Raw genomic sequence first — 21,748 nt, forward strand, 5'->3', positions numbered from 1 at the left:
GGCCCATCGAGTCTGCATCGACACATGGCAAGAGCACCTCACACCTCCACTCTAACCCCATCTAAACGTTTTGGACACTAAGGGCAATTTAGTGTGGCCAATCCACCTAACCTGCTCTTCTTTGGACTGTGGGAGGAACCCGGAGCACCCAGAGGAAACCCACGCAGACACGGGGAGGATGTGCAGACTCCGCATGGATAGTAACCAAAGCCGGGAATCGAACCTGGGACCCTGGGGCTGTGAAGCAACTGTGCTATCATGCCGCTCTCAAAGTGGAGAATGTGGGTATCGATCCCACTACCTCTTACATGAGGAGCAAGCGCTCTACCATTTGAGCTAATTCCCCCAGTACCCCTTTCTCTGGGTCACTTGATGCACTTTGTTTTTAAATTTTTTTTTAAAGAGTATCCAATTCTTTTTTTCCCAATGAAGGGGCAATTTAGCGTGGCCAATCCACTTACCCTGCACATCATTTTGGACTGTGGGGGTGAGACCCACACAGGCACGGGGAGAACATGCAAACTCCACACGGAAGTGACCTGGGGTTGGGATGTAACCCGGGTCCTCAGCGCTATGAGGCAGCAGTGCTAAACCACTGCACAGCCATGGCGCCCCCCCAACTTTATGCACTTCTAACACAGTTTCTGGAATTATTGTATGCAGTTTCACAATCGGACATACTTCCTACAGCATTCATGCCAAGGTTTCTTTGGCAGCAATTCCCAAACCCATGACCCTTCATCCCTTAAAAGGATAAGGGCAGCAGGGTCATGGGATCATCATCACCTCCGAAGGCCAGAATTTTATGTTGCTCAGGTGGGTGCATGCCCCACTCAGAAATGCATAAAATGAGGCCAAGATGTTGGGCAGGAGTCCAGATGTCATCGTGCACTTCTGCGATATTTTGGTCAGCAGGCACAGGAGAGTCCGACGCACAACTGCCGACAATCAAGGAGGCAATTTAGCTCATCGAGGAGCCAACTGAAAGCAATTTTATGTGGGCCTGCTGGTGGGCGGGTCGGTTGGCCAGGCAGCCTTTACGTGTCAGCTGCGACCTCAATCCAGGGCAGAAAGAGATTTCAGGGCTGAAATAAAATTTAAAAAGGTGTCTGGGGAGCGAGGTTTGGGTGTGTTGTCTTGGCACCGTAGTGGGTTTAATTTTGTATAGGTGTGCAGGTGCCCCGAGACAGCTCCGCAGTACCGTCTGTCTGAGGGAGCACATTAGATGTGCTAGCACCCCCCCCCTCCTTTCTCAGACTCCACCCTCTTGCCCCCCTCCCCCGCGCTGAGCCTTTACGGATGCCCGATAATTGGCCAAACAGCATGAAATCCCATTCTGGGGCCAATTACGGCCTGAAGCACGTTTTGTGCTCTCCGGGTGCACCGGCCCAAAGGGCAAAAGGTTCAGGCTCACGTTCCCCTTCAAGCCGCATATCATTCTAACTCTGGACCATTCATTGTTGCTGGGTTAAAGTGCTGGATCTCCCCAACAGCATTGTGGGAGGACCATAGGCACTTGAGCTACGGAAATACAAGAAAGTGACTTACTACCACCTTCAAAAACAACAGGGAACCTGCAAAACCCACAGGTTGAGAATTATTGCAAACAAATGTTACAATGGTGGAATTTGATCACAGGACCTCTGGGTTACCCGTCTAATGCCTTGACCAGCGCCCACAATGATCTGCAATACGTCGGCACCTTTCATGAACTCAAGATTCCAAATGGCTTTTCAGCCAATGAAGTACAAGTTGCAATGTAGTTAATGCAACAGTCAGTAAATCATAGAATCTCTGCAGTGCAGAAGGGAGGCATTCGGCCCATCACGTCTGCACTGATCCTCCAAAAGAGCACGGTGTAGGCCCCCTCCCCCACCGCATCCCTGTAGCCTGCACATCTTTGGCCACTAAGGGGCAATTTAGCATGGCCAATCCACCTAATCTGCACATCATTGGAATGTGGGAGGAAACCGGAGCACCCGGAGGAAACCCACGCAGACAGGGGGAGAAAGTGAAAACTCAAGGGTGGAATTGAACCCGGGTCCCTGGTGCAGCGAGGACCAGTGCTAACCACACAAATGACACAAAGTCCCAAGAACTTGAGCACTTATTCCAAACTGACACTATATAGGGCATTGGTGAGGCTGCATCTGGAGTACTGAGCACAGCTTTGGCCCCCTTACTTGAGGAAGGACGTAAATGAGGCAGTTCAAAGAAGGTTCACTAGATTGAGCCCAGGGATGAAGGACTTGTCTTATGAAGAGAGGTTGAGTAATTTAGGCCAATACTCACTGGAGTTTAGAAGAATGAGGAGATCTAATTGAGGTACATAAAGTCCGAATGGGGATTGACAGGATGGACGTAGAGTAGATGTTTCCCCTTCTTGAACATTCCAGAACGAGAGGCTACAGTTTTAGGCTCAGGGGTGACAGATTTAAAACAGAAATGAGAAGGAATTACTTCACTCAAAGGGTCTGAATCTGTGGAATTTGTTACTCCAGAGTGCAGCAGGCATCAGAACACTAAACAAATGTGAGGAGATAAGATGGGTTTTCAATTAGTAGCAGGATGAAGGGTTATGGCGAGCGGGTAGGAAGGTGGAGATGAGATCATGATCGTAATGAATGGCGGAGCAGGTTTGAGGGGCCGAATTGCCTACTCCAACTCTGGATTCTCATGTGCCAGTGCAGTGCAGAGATGGTGCTGCACTGTCAGGGATGCTGTCTTTCGTATGAGAGACATTAAACTGAGGCCTCATCGACCCTCTGAATAAATATGAAAATCGCTTATTGTCACAAGTAGGCTTCAAATGAAGTTACTGTGAAAAGCCCCTAGTCGCCACATTCCGGCACCTGTTCGGGGAGGCTGTTACGGGAATCGAACCGTGCTGCTGGCCTGCCTTGGTCTGCTTTCAAAGCCAGCGATTTAGCCCTGTGCTAAACAGCCCCTCTCAGGTAGGCATTAAAAAAATCGCATGACGCAATTCAGGGAGGAGCACTGTTAGTCTCCTGTCCAAGACGTTTCTTTCAACCAACACCACTAAAAATGATGAACTGGTCAATACTTCACTGCTGCTTGTGTTTCTTACATTGAAACAGTAATCACAATGCAATAAGGTTGGGATCCCCTACAGTGCAGACTTTGTTTGCACTGAGTGCTGAATTTGGTGCATTTGAGTGCGATAGTGAGAGTTTGGTGACTGAGGGAGTGCTGAATTTGGTGCATTTGAGTGCTATAGTGAGAGTTTGGTGACTGAGGGACTGCTGAATTTGGTGCATTTGAGTGCTATAGTGAGAGTTTGATGACTGAGGGAGTTAGGTGAGGAGGGAGTAAGGTGCTCCTTTCATTTTGTTTCCTACATTTCCGCAAAGAGTGAGAAGGGAGCCAGGAATTTACAGAGAGTGCAGCTGACTGGGAGCAGAGTCGGAGGGCGGAGATCCAGTTGGTCCACAGGGCAGCTATATTCTGTAAGGTAAGAGGGGATGGAGACTAGGCCAGTTGCATGCTCCTCCTGTAGGATGTGGGTGGTGAGGGATACCACCGGTGTCCCCGCTGACTATACCTGCGGGAAGTGCACCCAACTCCAGCTCCTCAAAGATCGTGCTAGGGAACTGGAGCTGAAGCTGGATGAACTTCGGATCATCCGGGAGGCAGAGGGAATGATAGAGAGAAGAGTTACAGGGAGGTAACCACACCCAAGGTACAGGACAAGAGTAGCTGGGTTACAGTCAGGGGAAAAAAACCAAACAGGCAGACAGTGCAGGGATCCCTCGTGGCCGTTCCCCTTCAAAACAAGTATACCGTTTTGGATGTTGTTGGGGGGATGACCTACCGGGGGAAGGCCCTAGCGGCTAGGTCTCTGGCACTGAGTCTGGCTCTGGGGCTCAGAAGGGAAGGGGGGAGAATAGAAAAGCAATAGTTGTAGGAGATTCAATGGTTAGGGGAATAGATAGGAGATTCTGTGGTCGTGAACGAGACTCCCGGAAGGTATGTTGCCTCCCGGGTGCCAGGGCCAGGGATGTCTCGGATCGTGTCTTCAGGATCCTTAAGGGGAGGGTAAGCAGCCAGAAGTCGTGGTGCACATAGGTACCAACGACGTAGGTAGGAAAAGAGGTGTGGAGGTAATAAACGAGTTTAGGGAGTTAGGCTGGAAGTTAAAAGCCAGGACAGACAGAGTTGTCATCTCTGGTTTGTTGCCGGTGCCACATGATAGCGAGGCTTGGAATAGGGAGAGAGTCCAGCTGAACACGTGGCTGCAGGAATGGTGTAGGCTTCAGGTATTTGGATAATTGGAGCGCATTCTGGGGAAGGTGGGACCTGTACAAGCAGGATGGGTTGCATCTGAACCAGAGGGGCACCAATATCCTGGGAGGGAGGTTTTCTAGTACTCTTCGTGAGGGTTTAAACTAATTTGGCAGGGGAATGGGAACCGGATTTGTAGTCCAGCAACTAAGGTAGCCGATATTCAGGACGCCAAAGCGTGTAATGAGGCAGTGGGGAAGGGAACACTGACAAAGGAGAGTACTTGTAGGCATGGAGATGGGTTGAAGTGTGTATACTTCAACGCAAGAAGCATCAGGAATAAGGTGGGTGAACTTAAGGCATGGATTGGTACTTGGGACTACGATGTGGTGGCCATCACGGAAACTTGGATAGAAGAGGGGCAGAAATGATTATTGAGAGGTCCCTGGTTATAGATGTTTCAATAAGATTAGGGAGGGTGGTAAAAGAGGTGGGGGGGTGGCATTGTTAATTAGAGATAGTATAACAGCTGCAGAAAGGCAGTTCGAGGAGTATCAGCCTACTGAGGTAGTATGGGTTGAAGTCAGAAATAGGAAAGGAGCAGTCACCTTGTTAGGAGTTTTCTATAGGCCCCCCAATAGTAGCAGAGATGTGGAGGAACAGATTGGGAAACAGATTTTGGAAAGGTGCAGAAGTCACAGGGTAGTGGTCATGGGTGACTTTAACTTCCCAAACATTGAGTGGAAACTCTTTAGATCAAGTAGTTTGGATGGGGTGGTGTTTGTGCAGTGTGTCCAGGAAGCTTTTCTAACACAGTATGTAGATTGTCCGACCAGAGGAGGAGCAATATTGGATTTAGTACTTGGTAACGAACCAGGGCAAGTGATAGATTTGATAGTGGGGGAGCATTTTGGAGATAGTGACCACAATTCTGTGACTTTCACTTTAGTAATGGAGAGGGATAGGTGTGTGCAACAGGGCAAGGTTTACAATTGGGGGAAGGGTAAATACGATGTTGTAAGACAAGAATTGAAGTGCATAAGTTGGGAACATAGGCTGTCAGGGAAGGACATAAGTGAAATGTGGAACTTGTTCAAGGAACAGATACTATGTGTCCTTGATATGTATGTCCCTGTCAGGCAGGGAAGAGATGGTCGAGTGAGGGAACCATGGTTGACGAGAGGTTGAATGTCTTGTTAAGAGGAAAAAGGAGACTTATGTAAGGCTGAGGAAACAAGGTTCAGACAGGGCGTTGGAGGGATACAAGATAGCCAGGAGGGAACTGTAGAAAGGGATTAGGAGAGCTAAGAGAGGGCATGAACAATCTTTGGCGGGTAGGATCAAGGAAAACCCCAAGGCCTTTTACACATATGTGAGAAATATGAGAATAACTAGAGCGAGGGTAGGTCCGATCAAGGACAGTAGCGGGAGATTGTGTATGGAGTCTGAAGAGATAGGAGAGGTCTTGAACAAGTACTTTTCTTCTGTATTTACAAATGAGAGGGGCCATATTGTTGGAGAGGACAGTGTGAAACAGACTGGCAAGCTCGAGGAAATACTTGTTAGGAAGATGTGTTGGGCATTTTGAAAAACTGGAGGATAGACAAGTCCCCCGGGCCTGACGGGATATATCCAAGGATTCTATGGGAAGCAAGAGATGAAATTGCAGAGCCGTTGGCAATGATCTTTTCGTCCTCACTGTCAACAGGGGTGGTACCAGGGGATTGGAGAGTGGCGAATGTCGTGCCCCTGTTCAAAAAAAGGAATAGGGATAACCCTGGGAATTACAGGCCAGTTAGTCTTACTTCGGTGGTAGGCAAAGTCATGGAAAGGGTACGGAAGGATAGGATTTCTGAGCATCTGGAAAGACACTGCTTGATTAGGGACAGTCAGCACGGATTTGTGAGGGGTAGGTCTTGCCTTACAAGTCTTATTGAATTCTTTGAGGAGGTGACCAAGCATGTGGATGAAGGTAAAGCAGTGGATGTAGTGTACATGGATTTTAGTAAGGCATTTGATAAGATTCCCCATGGTAGGCTTCTGCAGAAAGTAAGGAGGCATGGGATAGTGGGAAATTTGGCCAGTTGGATAACGAACTGGCTAACCGATAGAAGTCAGAGAGTGGTGGTGGATGGCAAATATTCAGCCTGGATCCCAGTTACCAGTGGCGTACCGCAGGGATCAGTTCTGGGTCCTCTGCTGTTTGTGATTTTCATTAATGACTTGGATGAGGGAGTTGAAGGGTGGGTCAGTAAATTTGCAGACGATACGAAGATTGGTGGAGCTGTGGATAGTGAGGAGGGCTGTTGTCAGCTGCAAAGAGACATAGATAGGATGCAGAGCTGGGCTGAGAAGTGGCAGATGGAGTTTAACCCTGAAAAGTGTGAGGTTGTCCATTTTGGAAGGACAAATATGAATGCGGAATACAGGGTTAACGGTAGAGTTCTTGGCAATGTGGAGGAGCAGAGAGATCTTGGAGTCTATGTTCATACATCTTTGAAAGTTGCCACTCAAGTGGATAGAGCTGTGAAGAAGGCCTATGGTGTGCCAGCGTTCATTAACAGAGGGATTGAATTTAAGAGCCGTGAGGTGATGATGCAGCTGTACAAAACTTTGGTATGGCCACATTTGGAGTACTGTGTACAGTTCTGGTCGCCTCATTTTAGGAAGGATGTGGAAGATTTGGAAAAGGTGCAAAGGAGATTTATCAGGATGTTGCCTGGAATGGAGAGTAGGTCTTTAAAAAAAAATATATATTTATTGAAGTTTTTTACCATGTTTTCCCCTTACAAACAATACCCCCCCACCCCCCCGTAACAAAATAACACGAAGTCGCACTGAGCAACATATATACATGGCAAAATGGTATATTTACATAGCTTTATACACTGGCTCTCTCCCGCACGTGCCAGTTTCCCCCACCCTTCAGGTTATCTCCTGCTCCTCCATCCCCCCAAGCAATCCCCCCCCCCCCCCGCCACCCAGGGTTGCTGCTGCTGCTGACCGACCTTCCTCTAACGCTCCGCGAGATAGTCTAGGAACGGTTGCCACCGCCTGTAGAACCCCTGCGCCGGCCCTCTCAAGGCAAACTTAATCCTCTCCAGCTTTATGAACCCAGCCATGTTGTTTATCCAGGCCTCCACGCTGGGGGGCTTCGCCTCCTTCCACATTAGCAAGATCCTTCGCCGGGCTACTAGGGACGCAAAGGCCAGAATGCCGGCCTCTTTCGCCTCCTGCACTCCCGGCTCGTCCACTGCTCCAAATATTGCTAGCCCCCAGCTTGGCTTGACCCGGACTTTCACCACCTGAGATATTGCTCCCGCCACTCCTCTCCAGAACCCCTCCAGTGCCGGGCATGATCAAAACATATGGACATGGTTCGCCGGGCTCCCTGAACACCTTCCACATCTGTCCTCTACCCCAAAGAACCTACTCAACCTCGCCCCCGTCAAGTGCGCTCTGTGAACCACCTTAAATTGTATCAGGTTGAGCCTGGCACGAGGAGGAGGAATTAACCCTACCCAGGGCATCAGCCCACAAACCTTCCTCGATCTCCTCCCCCAGCTCTTCCTCCCATTTATCCTTCAACTCCTCTGCTAGCGCTTCCCCCTCTTCTTTCAACTCTTGGTGTATTTCCGACACCTTGCCCTCCCCGACCCATACACCCGAGATCACCCTGTCTTGAATTTCTTGTGCCGGGAGCAACGGGAATTCCCTGACCTGTCGCCTCACAAAAGCCCTCACCTGCATATATCTAAATGCATTTCCCAGGGGTAACTCAAACTTCTCCCAGTGCCCCTAGGCTCGCAAATGTTCCGTCAATGAACAGGTCCCCCATTCTTCTAATCCCCCGCCCGATGCCAGCCCTTCCCACGATGGGAAGGCACTGAAACACAAACAAAAACCTCGGAAGGACCTCCATCTTCCCCAGGACAAACCAGTGGTTACCCCTGATCGGGGACCACACCGCGGCTCCCACTGCACCCCTGTGCCGTCTCCACTGGCCCCAGATCCTTAACGTTGCCGCCACCACCGGACTCGTGGTATACTTTGCTGGCGAGAACGGCAGCGGTGCCGTCACCAACGCCCCCAAGCTCGTTCCTTTACAGGACGCCATCTCCATCCTCTTCCATGCCGCCCCCTCTCCCTCCATAACCCACTTGCGGATCATCTACACATTTGCTGCCCAGTAGTAGCTCCCTAGGTTTGGCAGCACCAACCCTCCTCGGTCCCTACTGCGTTCCAGGAACCCTCTCCTTACCCTCGGGGTCTTATTCGCCCACACAAATCCCATAATACTCCTACCTACACTCTTGAAAAAGCCCTTGGTGATCACGATGGGAAGGCACTGAAACACAAACAAAAACCTCGGAAGGACCACCATTTTGACCGACTGCACTCTACCCGCCAGCAAGAGCGGTAACATGTCCCATCTTTTGAAGTCCTCCTCCATTTGGTCCACCAAACGCGTCAGATTCAGTTTATGTAGGGCCCCCCAACTCCTGGCTATCTAGATCCCCAGATACCGAAAACTCCCCACCGCCCTCCTCAGCGGTAGGTCCCCTATCCCTCTTTCTTGGTCCCCTGCCTGTAATACAAAAAGCTCACTCTTCCCTACATTGAGCTTATAGCCCGAGAACTCCCCAAACTCCCTAAGAGTCTGCATGACCTCCACCATCCCCTCCATTGGGTCCGCCACGTACAGCAACAGGTCATCCGCATATAGCGACACCCAATGCTCTTCTCCCCCTCGGACCACCCCCCTCCATTTATTAGACACCCTCGGTGATATGGCCAAGGGTTCGATTGCCAATGCAAACAACAGGGGGCACCCCTGCCTCGTTCCTCGGTACAGCCGAAAGTATCCGACCTCCGCCGGTTCGTCACTACACTCGCCACCGGGGCTCTGTAAAGGAGCTTAACCCAGCTGATAAACCCTCCCCCGAACCTACGCAGCACCTCCCAGAGGTACTCCCACTCTACTCGGTCAAAGGCCTTTTCCGCATCCATAGCTGCCACTATCTCCGCCTCTCCCTCCTCCGATGGCATCATTATCACGTTTAAGAGCCATCTCACATTAGTGTTTAATTGCCTGCCCTTTACGAATCCCGTCTGGTCCTCATGTATCACCCCCGGGACACAATCCTCAAGGCCAGCACTTTTGCCAATAACTTAGCGTCCACATTGAGGAGCGAGATCGGCCTGTACGATCCACATTGCAGTGGGTCCTTGTCTCGCTTTAGAATCAAGGAAATTGTCGCCTCCGACATTGTCGGGGGCAGGGTCCCCTCCTCTCTTGCCTCATTAAAGGTCCTCACTAGTAGTGGGGCCAACAGGTCTACGTACTTTCTGTAGAACTCCACCGGGAACCCGTCCGGCCCCGGGGCCTTCCCCGCCTGCATACTCCCCAAACCCTTGCTCAGCTCCTCCAACCCGATTGGTGCCCCGAAACCAGCCACCTCTTGCTCCTCCGCCCTCGGGAATCTCAGTTGGTCTAGGAATCGTCTCATCCCCTCTTCGCCCCCCCTGGGAGCTGTACAGCTCTTCATAGAAGGCCTTGAATACCTTGTTTATTTTCGTTACACTCCGAACCGTGGCTCCCCTTCCATCTTTGATTCCCCCTATTTCCCTCGCTGCCGTCCTCTTATGGAGCTTGTGTGCCAGCGTCCGACTAGCCTTTTCCCCGTACTCGTGGGTCGCCCCCGGCGCCTTCCTCCACTGTGCCTCCGCCTTCCCCGTGGTCAACAGGTCAAACTCCGTCTGGAGCCGTCGTCTTTCCCCAAGTAATCTTTCCTCCGGGGCCTCTGCGTATCTCCTGTCCACTCTCAAAATCTCCCCCACTAACCTCTCCCTTTCCATACCCTCTGTCTTTTCCCTATGAGCCCTGATGGAGATTAGCTCTCCCCTGATCACCGCCTTCAACGCCTCCCATACCACCCCCACTCGCACCTCCCCGTTGTCGTTGGCCTCCAAGTACCTTTCGATACACCCCCTCTCCTTCCCACACACCACCTCATCTGCCAGCAGTCCCACATCCATCCGCCACAGCAGGCATTGGTCCCTCTCCTCTCCCAGCCCCATTTCCACCCAGTGCGGGGCGTGGTCCGAAATGGCTATGGCCGAGTACTCCGTCCCCTCCACCCTCGGGATGAGCGCCCTGCCCAGAACAAAGAAATCTATCCGGGAGTAGGCTTTGTGCACATGGGAGAAGAAAGAAAATTCTCTGGCCTGCAGTCTTGCAAACCTCCATGGGTCCACTCCCCCCACCTGATCCATAAACCCCCTGAGCACCTTGGCTGCCGCCGGCCTTTTTCCCGTCCTTGATCTGGAGCGGTCCAGTGCTGGGTCCAGCACTGTATTGAAGTCCCCTCCCATTATCAGGCCTCTTACCTCCAGGTCCGGAATGCGCCCCAACATGCGCTTCATGAATCCAGCATCATCCCAGTTCGGGGCGTATACATTTACCAACACCACCCACGTCCCTTGCAGCCTACCACTCACCATCACATATCTCCCTCCATTATCCACTACGATAGTCTTGGCCTCAAATGACACATGCTTTCCCACCAAAATTGCCACCCCTCTATTTTTCGCGTCCAGTCCCGAGTGAAATACCTGTCCTACCCATCCCCTTCTGAACCTGACCTGGTCCGCCACCGACTAGCCATCTCCTTTTCTGGGCATGTCCCGTGTCCGCGTCTCCCTCGCCCTCCAGTCCCCCAGCCGGGGGACCTCCGTCCCGACCACCTCTTCTGTGTCCCATTCCCTTTCGGCCAGTGCAGCAGCAACCCTTCCGCCCCCCCCCCCCTTCGACCCGTCTAGCTATTTTGCTCCCCCCATATCACTCCCGTAAGTCAGCTGACACCTGCTGACCCCCCCTCCCCCCGTGTGGGAGTCTCTCAATCAATCCTTCGTTCCCCTTCCCGCCTTTCTTCCCGCGCGCGGGGAAAAACCCCCGCGCTTTCCAAAGCCTGCCCCGCCCCCTCTGGCGCAGCTCCTGTCGCGGCCTAGTCTCTCTCCCCCAGCCCATATAACATTTCCTGCACGTGATTGACCCCCTATATACAACAACCATCATACTTCAACCCTCAAACACCCCCCACCCTCACAAACCCTCAGTTAGAGTCCAACTTTTCAGTTTGTATAAAGGTCCACGCCTCTTCAGGCATTTCGAAGTAGTAGTGTTGGTCCTTGTATGTAACCCACAGTCGCGCTGGCTGCAGCATTCCGAATTTCACTCCTTTCCGGTACAACGCCGCTTTGGCCCGGTTGGAACCCGCTCTCCGATTGGCAACCTCCGTGTTCCAGTCCGGGTATATTCGGATCTCTGCATTGTCCCACTTACTGCTCCGCTCCTTCTTGGCCCATTTCAGGACCAACTCTCTGTCCGTGAACCGGTGAAACCTCACCACCATCGCCCTTGGCGGCTCAGTTGCCTTGGGCTTCCTCGCCAGCACCCGGTGCGCCCCGTCCAGCTCCAGCGCCCTCGAAGGGGCCTCCGCGCCCATCATCGCTCCGATCATCGTGCCCGCGTATGCCGCGGCATCGGCCCCCTCCACTCCTTCGGGGAGACCCAGGATCCTCAGATTATTTCTCCTCGACCTGTTCTCCAGGTCTTCGAGTCTTCCAGCCCGCTTCTTGTGTAGCGCCTCGTGCCGCTCCACTCTCACCGCCAGGCCCAAGTGCTCGTCCTCATTCTCACTCACTCTTTTCTGGACCTCCTGGATCTTCACCTCGTGGGCCTTCTGGGTTATCCCTAGTCCTTCGATTACCGCCAGCATAGGCGCCAGCATCTCCTTACGCAGCTCCTCGAAGCAGCGCTTGATGAATTCCTGCATCTCCCCTTTGTCCCCGGTCGCCGCCATTTTGCTTTTTTTCCCTCGCTTCTCCCGCTGCTCCAATGCCGCTTTTTTGGCCGTTGCACTTCGGGTCCGGTCCATAAAAGTCGGTAGGGGACCTCTCTCTTCTCTTCCCCACGGGTTGTGTGTAACAAAAATTCCGTTGGGGTTCCTCTAGCGAGCCCAAAGGTCCGTAATCGCGGGAGCTGCCGAATCATGTGGCTTAGCTCCGCATAGCCGCAACCGGAAGTCGTCTGGAAAGTAGGTCTTACGAGGAAAGGTTGAGGGTGCTAGGCCTTTTCTCATTAGAACGGAGAAGGATGAGGGGCGACTTGATAGAGGTTTATAAGATGATCAAGGGAATAGATAGACAGTCAGAGACTTTTTCCCCGGGTGGAACAAACCATTACAAGGGGACATAAATTTAAGGTGAATGGTGGAAGATATAGGGGGATGTCAGAGGTAGGTTCTTTACCCAGAGAGTAGTGGGGGCATGGAATGCACTGCCTGTGGAAGTAGTTGAGTCGGAAACATTAGGGACCTTTAAGCAGCTATTGGATAGGTACATGGATTATGGTAAAATGATATAGTGTAGATTTATTTGTTCTTAAGGGCAGCCCGGTAGCATTGTGGATAGCACAATTGCTTCACAGCTCCAGGGTCCCAGGTTCGATTCCGGCTTGGGTCACTGTCTGTGCGGAGTCTGCACGTCCTCCCCGTGTCTGCGTGGGTTTCCTCCGGGTGCTCCGGTTTCCTCCCACAGTCCAAAGATGTGCAGGTTAGGTGGATTGGCCATGATAAATTGCCCTTAGTGGACAAAATTGCCCTTAGTGTTGGGTGGAGGTGTTGACTTTGGGTCGGGTGCTCTTTCCAAGAGCCGGTGCAGACTCAATGGGCCGAATGGCCTCCTTCTGCACTGTAAATTCAATGATAATCTATGATTAATCTAGGACAAAGGTTTGGCACAACATCGTGGGCCGAAGGACCTGTTCTGTGCTGTATTTTTCTATGTTCTATGTTCTAAATGCTTTGGGTCATCCAGAGATTGTGGAAGTCACAATATAACCGTATGGTTTGATAGTGTGCGTTACCTGGCCCCTTTAGAAACCTAAAAACAGTACCCCAACATGGATGATGCAGGTAGGTTCTGCTCGACACACTTCATGACCAAATAGCAGGTAATAAGTCACTGTCTTCAGTGAAGGAGGGCCACAAAGGAGGGCTTTCCTAGCGGCCACAAGTAGTTCAGAGCAGAGAGAGAAAAGAAGCTTGCCTTTCATCTGGAACGGATCTCTTCAATCCATCTCGCTCGTAGGCCGAAGGCGGTGGTGAGGTGGCTGGCTTGCGCTTTTTCCGATCTTTACTGAGCGTCTTGTCAGCGTCCTTCTCCTTGCCCAGGTTCACTGGAGTCTTCGGAGTCTGAGAAACATCCTTCTGTGATGTCCCATCCCTGCCACGCTCTGGAACGCAAAAAAAGCACACAAGCAGTCCTCAGGGTCTTTCTCTCCATGAGAAGAACTCTCAACTGGGAGTAAAGCATCAAAGGAATAGGAGAATTGACAGAAAATGAACCGATGGCCCAATTTTGCTCCCATCTCCCTCTTAAAATAAAACATAACTTAAATAAAACCCAATTTTGAGGGTGCAGTCCCGTCCCAAATGCTAATACACATACTCCACATTGCCAGGAACCCCTGCTAATAATAGGAGTTAAAGGCTAAACTGGTAATCCTTCTCCTTGACCCTGGGCTGTCAAAACAACCAGGAGGGAGATAGGGAGCCATATTCAACATGGCTTCCCCTGAAGAAGCCTAGAAAGGCATTCCGTGGTCTTGCATAAAGCCACCACCGTTTCAGGGCAAAGGTCAATAATTGAGTGACCCGCAATCGCGGAACCAATAATTAAAAAAAAAAAATTTTAGAGCACCCAATTATGTTTTACCAATTAAGGTAACAATTAAGTAGCCAATCCACCTAACCTGCACATCTTTGGGTTGTGGGAGAGAAACCCATGCAGACACGGGGAAATGTACAAACTCCACACGGACAGTGACCCAGGGCCGGGATTCGAACCCGGGTCCTCAGTGCCATAGGCTGCAGTGCTAACCACTGTGCCACATGCCGCCCTGTAGAACCAACAATAACAAAAAATGTACTTTAAAGGAGCTAGAACCTGTGAGGTTGGATTAAATTCCTGAAACCTATTTTAATTTAACAATCTACCATAACTTCCTGGGGTTTAATTTGTTTGAAAGGCAGGATTACAGAAGGCATTAAAATGTTTGAAAATGAATAACAATTTTAGCCAGGTCCTCCAAACGCCATGTTGATTGCAGTACCCGTTAACTACCTAGCTGTGGGACCTCCATTTTCCACAATACCTGCACAGCTATATATTTGCTTCACCATTCCACCCGCCCTTCTCCCCAACTCCAACAAATCATCACCATCTCCAACCCCAATCATCCCTTCTGGTACGATCTCACCTCTCACGTGCAGTATTGTAAGCCAGAGTGTTCCTGGCTTGGCCACCTAGTGCCTAGAGTCTCGATCACCTCCACTAAAGCTGCATGGGGTTCATGGATTTCTTAGCCATCACCCATTTAGCTGGCTCTGCTATACTGCCTGGTCATTGAGCCAATGTCCCCACAAAACTATCCTCATCGCACTTTTAGCTGCTCTCCACCAGCCATCTTCAGGCATATCACTGACCTACCTCCTGCTTCTTCAGTCCCATTCAGCTCCCAACTTCCCTTTCTATGCCAGCTGACATTTGTAAATAGCGCCCTTCCAAAGCTGCCATCTTAGTAGCCTCCTCAAAAACTCACTCTCAAAGCCGGTCTCTGATCTTCAACCTCGCTTTCCGCTCCAAGGTCCTTGACCATGTTTGGTGCCTCCCAAATTTCGGTCCATCTCTCCCATAAACCTTCTGTTGGAATTCCTCCAATCCAGCGTCCACTCTTTCCACAGCTACAAAGCTCCAGTGTCTCCATGACTTTTCTGCAGCCTCCGACAGGATTGGCAACATCAACCTCCACTCTCCAGTTCAGTGCGACTGACATTGTTTGGTTCCACTCTAAACTATTAGACTGCACTGTAGTACCTCCAGCAATGGCTTCTCTTAATTCACACTCACCGCTGGAGTTCTCCCAAGAGGCTATCCTTGGCCTCCTCCCCTACATTCTGCTCTCGATGATATCATGACGACTTGGGGTCAGCTTCCACATGCTCATCGACGATATGCAACCTTACTTCATCACTGCCTCTCTCAACCTCTCCACTGCTTCTGTATCATTACACCACTTGTCCGACATCTAGTCCTGAACATCCACCATTTGCTTCTGGTAAACATTAGAGAGTGTTTGGTCATTGTCACCGTACCCCTCCCTGGTCACCATCTCTGGTTGAACCAGACTTGGCATCCTCTTTCACCCAAAGCTTAGCTGGACTCCATATTCTTTCCATCACAAGGGAAGCCTAGTTCGGCCATCTCAGTGCACCTCCTGCTAAAAGCACCTCAGATTTGATTATTTCAATGTTCTTTTCGCGTCAAATCCCTCTTACCCATCATGCTGTCCTTGCTCACCTACACTGGCTCCCAGTTCCTCAGTGGATTCAGTTTGAAATTCTCAACTTATGGTCGAATCCCTCCATGGCCTCACCCTTCTCCATCTCTGTGACCTTAAAGTCATGGAGTCATAGCGCACAGAAAGAGGACCTTCAGCCATTGTGTCTGTGCTGGCCCATCAAGCAGCTATCCATTCTAACACCATTTTCCAGCACTTTTGCCCAGTCCTAAAACACCCCATAAAAACTCTTTGTTGCTCTGACTGTTTCCTGTTGTGCATTGTGCCCTTGCCTTTACCAGTCTCAACTCCATGCTTGGGAGATCCTTTCCTCGACCCTCTAAGTTTTTGGTCAATTGTTCTAGTCTTTCCTCTTTTGGTTCAGGTTAAGTCCTATGCCAATGCAGGTTGAAGTTGTGGTGGGATGGACAAAGGGGGAAAATTTACATAGAATTTACAGTGCAGAAGGAGGCCATTCGGCCCATCGAGTCTGCACCGGCCCTTGGAAAGAGCACCCTACCCAATGTCAACAACTCCACCCTATCCCCATAACCCAGTAACCCCACCCAACACTGAGGGCAACATTGGACACTAAGGGCAATTTATCATGGCCAATCCACCTAACCTGCACATCTTTGGACTGTGGGAGGAAACCGGAGCACCCGGAGGAAACCCACGCACACACGGGGAGGATGTGCAGACTCCGCACAGACAGTGACCCAAGCCGGAATCGAACCTTGGACCCTGGAGCTGTGAAGCAATTGTGCTCTCCACAATGCTACCGTGCTGCCCAGTTATACTGACAGGCGCACGAGGGACTAACAGCCTGCATCCTCCTCGCCCCAAAATCTACAGATTCATCACTGGATAGCAAACAGAAGCAAGGATCCTGGCCGATTTCCCCCCTGCCTAATCCCAGGATGTGCTAAGCCATCTTGGTCTTTATGGTTTGATACTCTTCTATATAGAGAGAGACATACCTGGAAGCTGCAGAGATACATTTAGTTTATGTATTATGAAAAGAATATAGTCAGCATGGACCTGTTGGGCTGAGGGGCCTCCTTCTGTGCCATAATGACTCTGACATTAAATCAAAAAGCATTGTGAGAGACGAGATACTGAGATTATTTCAAATGGAACAGAAAAGGCCAGGGGGCGAAGCAAAAAGGGGCAATAATTTTGATAGACTAAATAGAAAAATGCTACTTCCTGAGGCATCAGTAACAGGGTGTCACCAATTTTAAAATGACAGTGAGAAGGGATTTCCAGTTGCGGCATGCCACATGTTTGGTGGCTCCTGCCAGAGCAGTTTTGTTTAGGCTCTTTATACCCAGTTTTTGGGGAAGGTTTGTTTGTGAGAAGCAGTGGGAAGGTTTGCGGCATTTATAGAATGTCAAATTCCGGAAAGAAGAATCTATGGAGAAAGGCAGTGAGTGAAGTCCACTGTGAAGCCTGGTGAGGGGTGCAGCAGGAGGAAAGATGGCGGGTGAGAGCCCGTCGAGTGTTGCCACGCCCATCACGCTGGAGAAGATGACTGAAGCGATGACTGGAGAGTCTAAATGTTTGTTTTTGAAGTATTTCGAAAGGCATCAGACGGGAATGCGTTGGAGGCTTGAGTGGGTGAGACCCTTGCCCCAGTGAGAGAGGAGTTGTTGAGAACTTTGATGGCGGTGGGAGGGCAGGGGGAGAAAATGAAGGGGGCAGAGGAGGCCTTGTCACAACATAGCGACCATTTCACCTCAATGGGTGAGGAGCTGTGGAGTGTGGCAGAGATCAACAGAGGGCTGAGAGCCGCGGTAGAAGAGCTGGAGAACAGGTCACAAAGACATTATCGGAGGATCGTGGGTGTGCCTGAGGGGGTAGAGGGCCGGAGGCCTACAGGATACTTTGCTAATATGCTAGCGAAGATGTTGGGGGAGGGGCGGAATTCCTCCCAGTACGAATTGGACAGGGTCCACCGGTCGAAACCGAGGACAAACGCAGCACCGAGGACAGTGATTGCCCGGCGGATCTTCCTCGTCCAGCGGGAGATACGATGGCCGCTCAACAGCAGCGACCCACCTCGTTCTTCACCTCTTTGATCTCGATCTCTCCGTCGGAGGCTTTACTCGTGTCCGAGAGCCCACTGTCCATACTGTTCTCGCTCATGATTTTCAGCCTCTTCATCACCAGTTTCTTTTGGCGGTCGCCGTCTGCCTCGGCGCTCTGCTTCACCGCGGGATCCTGCGTGTTCAGGGGCGTTTGCGCGCGGGAAGAAGGTGCTGAGGTGGGCAAAGTGGAGTGGGAAGGCAAGGGTATAACGCATGTACCAGGACGTGACGACAGAATTGACAAGGAGGCGGTCGGTCTTCGGTCGTGCCAAGGCGGTGTTGCACAAGCGCAACGCCCGGTTTGGTGTGGTCTACCCAGCAAAGCTGCAGGTCACGCACAATAAGACACAGGAGCAGAATTAGGCCACTTGGCCCATCGAGTCTGCTCCGCCATTCAATCATGGCTGATATTTTCTCATCCCCATTCTCCTGCCTTCTCCCCATAACCCTGATCCCCATATTAATCAAGAACCTAGATCTCTGTCTTAAAGACACTCAGTGATTTGGCCTCCACAGCCTTCTGCGGCAAAGAGTGCCTCAATTCACCACCCTCTGGCTGAAGAAATTCCTCCTCACCTCTGTTTTAAAGGATCGTCCCTTTAGTCTGAGATGGTGTCCTCTGGTTCTAGTTTTTCCTACAAGTGGAAACATCCTCTACACGTCCACTCTATCCGGCCTCGCAGTATCAGGAGGCGTTGGAGTTTCTGTGGTTTCTTTTTTGGTGTGGGGGGAGGGTGCTCTGGCAGGAGCCGCCGCGCTAGCAAATGTATTGTTCACTGGTGAATGGGAGCAAGGTGGGGGGGTGGGGGGGCTGCAGCTGTTGGAACCTCGTGGACAGGTTTTGATGGGCCTGAGAGATGTGTATGGTGGGGGGGATGGGGTTGATGCTGGGTGAGGTGTTTTCAAGAGGAAGTGGTAGAGAGATTGCTGGGAGGCTGGGGTGTGTGTGTGTGTGTGTGTGTGTGTGTGTGTGTGTAGATGGTGACTAGGGCCGGGCCTTGGAGGATGGTCATGGCGGGTAGGAAGGGGGGGGGTGGTGGAAGAGGCCCCCGGTCACAGTAGTGACGTGGAACGTACAAGGGTGGGTAGGACCAGTGAAAAGAGCATGCGTTCTCTCGCATTTAAAGATCCTGAGAGCGGAAATGGTGTGATTACAGGAGACCCATCTGAGGGTAAAGGACCAGCTGAGGCTAAGGACGAGGCTAAGGCAGAGTAGCTGAGGTCTTGGAGAAGGGTCTGGCTCAGAGGCTACATATGGGCTCATTGGCAGATCAAATAATGCGTTGGAAGCAGTTCTGAGAAGATTTACGAGACTATTACCTGGAATGGGCAGGATGTCTTGTGAGGAAAGGTTGGACCGGCTGGGCTTGTATCCGCTAGAGTTTAGAAGAGTAAGAGTAAATTGATTGGAACATACAAGATCCTGACAGGTTGATGCGGAGCAGATGTTTCCTCTTGTGGGAGAATCTACAACGAGGACTCACGGTTTAAAAATAAGGAGTCACCCATTTAAAACATAGATGGTCTTTGGAACTCTTCCCAAATAGGTGGTGGAAGCAGAGTTGCTGCATATTTTTAAGGCAGAGGTGGATAGATTCTCAGTGAGCAAAAGGGGCAATAGGTTTTTTGGGGGTAGGAGGGATACAGATTTGAGGCTCAATGACCTTCTCCTATTTCTTGTTTGTACGTATACTCCCCCCACCCCCCCCGCCCCATCTCTCGACTGCCCTTCCCAAGCACCGTTTTATACGGTCATACAAGAACTGCTAAAGTAAATGTTGGTGTCTTGGAGCTTAAGATGCAGTAGCAGGAAAAATGATCAGGGGGATTGAGAAATCGGCAGAGACGTCGGACAAATATTTATGCTTATATCCAAATTATATACCAGAAATAGAGGGTAATCAAAAGGGCAAATACACACCAATACTGTCCCGCTCCGTTTGACTCCGATCTTTCTTGGGAATTCTGTACACCTCCTGATTAACAAAGACAGCAATGTTAGAAATAGGCATTTATATCAGACTGTCAAATCTCAAGGTGCTAGTTATATTTGCAATGGTGATTGGTGTGCTGGGAAATGTAGCAGCCATTTTGCACGGAGCAAGATCCCACAGAGGCAAAAAAAAATCTCAATCTATTTTTGGATGAGGAATAAATGTTGGCTAGGATACCAGAATACCTACCCTACTCTTCTGCAATTAGTGCCATGGGGTCTTTCACATCCACCTGAACAGTCACTTGCCTGGCTGAATGCAGCTAACAACAACATTCAAGAAGCTCGCCGCATCCAGGAGAAAGCAGTCTGCTTGATCGGCACCCCATCCACCATCTTAAACATTCACTTCCTCCGCCACTGATGCACAGTAGCAGCAACAAGGCGCACTGCAGAATCTCAGCAAGGCTCCTTCAATAGCACTTTCCAAACCGTCGACCACTACCATCTAGAAGGGCAAGGGCAGCAGACACATGGAGGCACCAGCACCTGGAGGTTCCCCACCAAACACTCACCATCCTGACTTGGAGATATATTCACAGTCGCTGGGTCAAAATCCTGGACCTCCCTCCCTAACATCACTGTGGGTGTACCTACACCACATGGGCTGCAGTGGTTAAAGGAGACAGCTCACCACCACCTTCTCAAGAGCAACTGGGGATGGGCAATTTATTCTGGCCTAGCCAGCAACGTGCACATCCCATGAACAAATGGAAAAAAAAGATCCAGCTGTTCTTTCACTTTTTCCTGTTCAATCAGATAATTTCTGTCACAATTGATAGTAAATCTATCCCCCATCCTCATAGTTGAACAATACAGTAATAATCAATCCCCGTGTGAGAGTCTGCAGCAGAGCCAGATATGAGGCAAGAGAAATTCACATGCTGTACAACTTGGGGAATCAAATCCAAACTCACTTGTTCCTCCTTAGCTTGCTAGGTTTTACCACGTCACATCTTAAGTAACTCATTTACTGAACCCCATGATGTTCTTTTCTGAAAGCATTTTACCTCATGCAGCCACCCTCGGGAGCCTGTTGGCCACGCGCCCCATAAAATATAGTTTCCAAAAGTTAGTTTCAACTTTAATCCCTTTCAAGTGCTGACACCCACCTTCAGGTCCTTCCAGACATCGAGGAGCTTCATTGCCAACTCGCTCACATCTTCGATTTTACCAGGCTGCTCTTGGCTTCGCTCGCTCTCTGCGTCGGAAACACCTTCTTCCTCGTCCTGCGATGGCGTTTCCACCAAGGTCCCCTCTTCCAGCTTTGAACCATTGGTCGTTTTTGAGGCGGAATCAGTCTCCTGGGCCTCCCCGTCGTCAGCCGGCACCTCGCCCGGCGGATCCTCCTCGTCCAGCGGGAGGCACGACGGCCGCACAACAGCAGCGACCACCTCGTCCTTCACCTCTTTGATCTCGATCTCTCCGTCGGAGGCTTTACTCGTGTCCGAGAGCCCACTGTCCATACTGTTCTCGCTCATGATTTTCAGCCTCTTCATCACCAGTTTCTTTTGGCGGTCTCCGTCTATCTCGGCGCTCTGCTTCACCGCGGGATCCTGCGTGTTCAGGGGCGTTTGCGCGCGGGATGTGTTTTCACTTGAATAACCGTCTGCCTCGCTGACCTGGGGAGCTGATGCTTTTGTCTGGGCCCAACGCTGGATGATGGGCAGCAGCTTGCTTTCCTCCAGCATGTTCTTTGTGGAGATTGGCAACTGCTCCAGGGTCTTCATGATCTGTGAGGAGAAGTGAACAAGAGTTTTAGTCAGTGCTGCTTCCTCATTCTAACTGCACTCACATCGGATAGAGACTCACCGGTGGAAAAGGGTAGATTCCCTCAGCAATCTCAGCCTTCCTTTTAAAAAGCCAAGTTTTGCTTCACTGACCCTACACATTTCAACCTGACGACAGTGGGGTGAAGGACCCCAGTCCAAGTTGATTAATCGTCAGTTGCAATTCACTTCTGTTTTGTACTTTGATCTTGGCCCCGGGTGGCAGCAGCAGCACCATATTGTGGAGCTC

General features: G+C 50.8%; 1 protein-coding gene across 1 annotated transcript in view; it reads right to left on the bottom strand.

The window, feature by feature from the left end:
* The window catches only part of setd2 (SET domain containing 2, histone lysine methyltransferase), a 140,613-nt gene that overhangs the window by 36,910 nt on the left and 81,955 nt on the right, over nucleotides 1–21,748 (bottom strand). Inside the window, 3 exon segments of the mRNA XM_072468146.1 lie at nucleotides 13,354–13,540; nucleotides 19,658–19,712; nucleotides 20,842–21,462. Coding sequence (XP_072324247.1) covers nucleotides 13,354–13,540; nucleotides 19,658–19,712; nucleotides 20,842–21,462 — 863 coding nt within the window.

This window comes from Scyliorhinus torazame, chromosome 11 (genome assembly GCF_047496885.1).
Source record: "Scyliorhinus torazame isolate Kashiwa2021f chromosome 11, sScyTor2.1, whole genome shotgun sequence".
NCBI classification, from domain to species: Eukaryota; Metazoa; Chordata; class Chondrichthyes; order Carcharhiniformes; family Scyliorhinidae; genus Scyliorhinus; species Scyliorhinus torazame.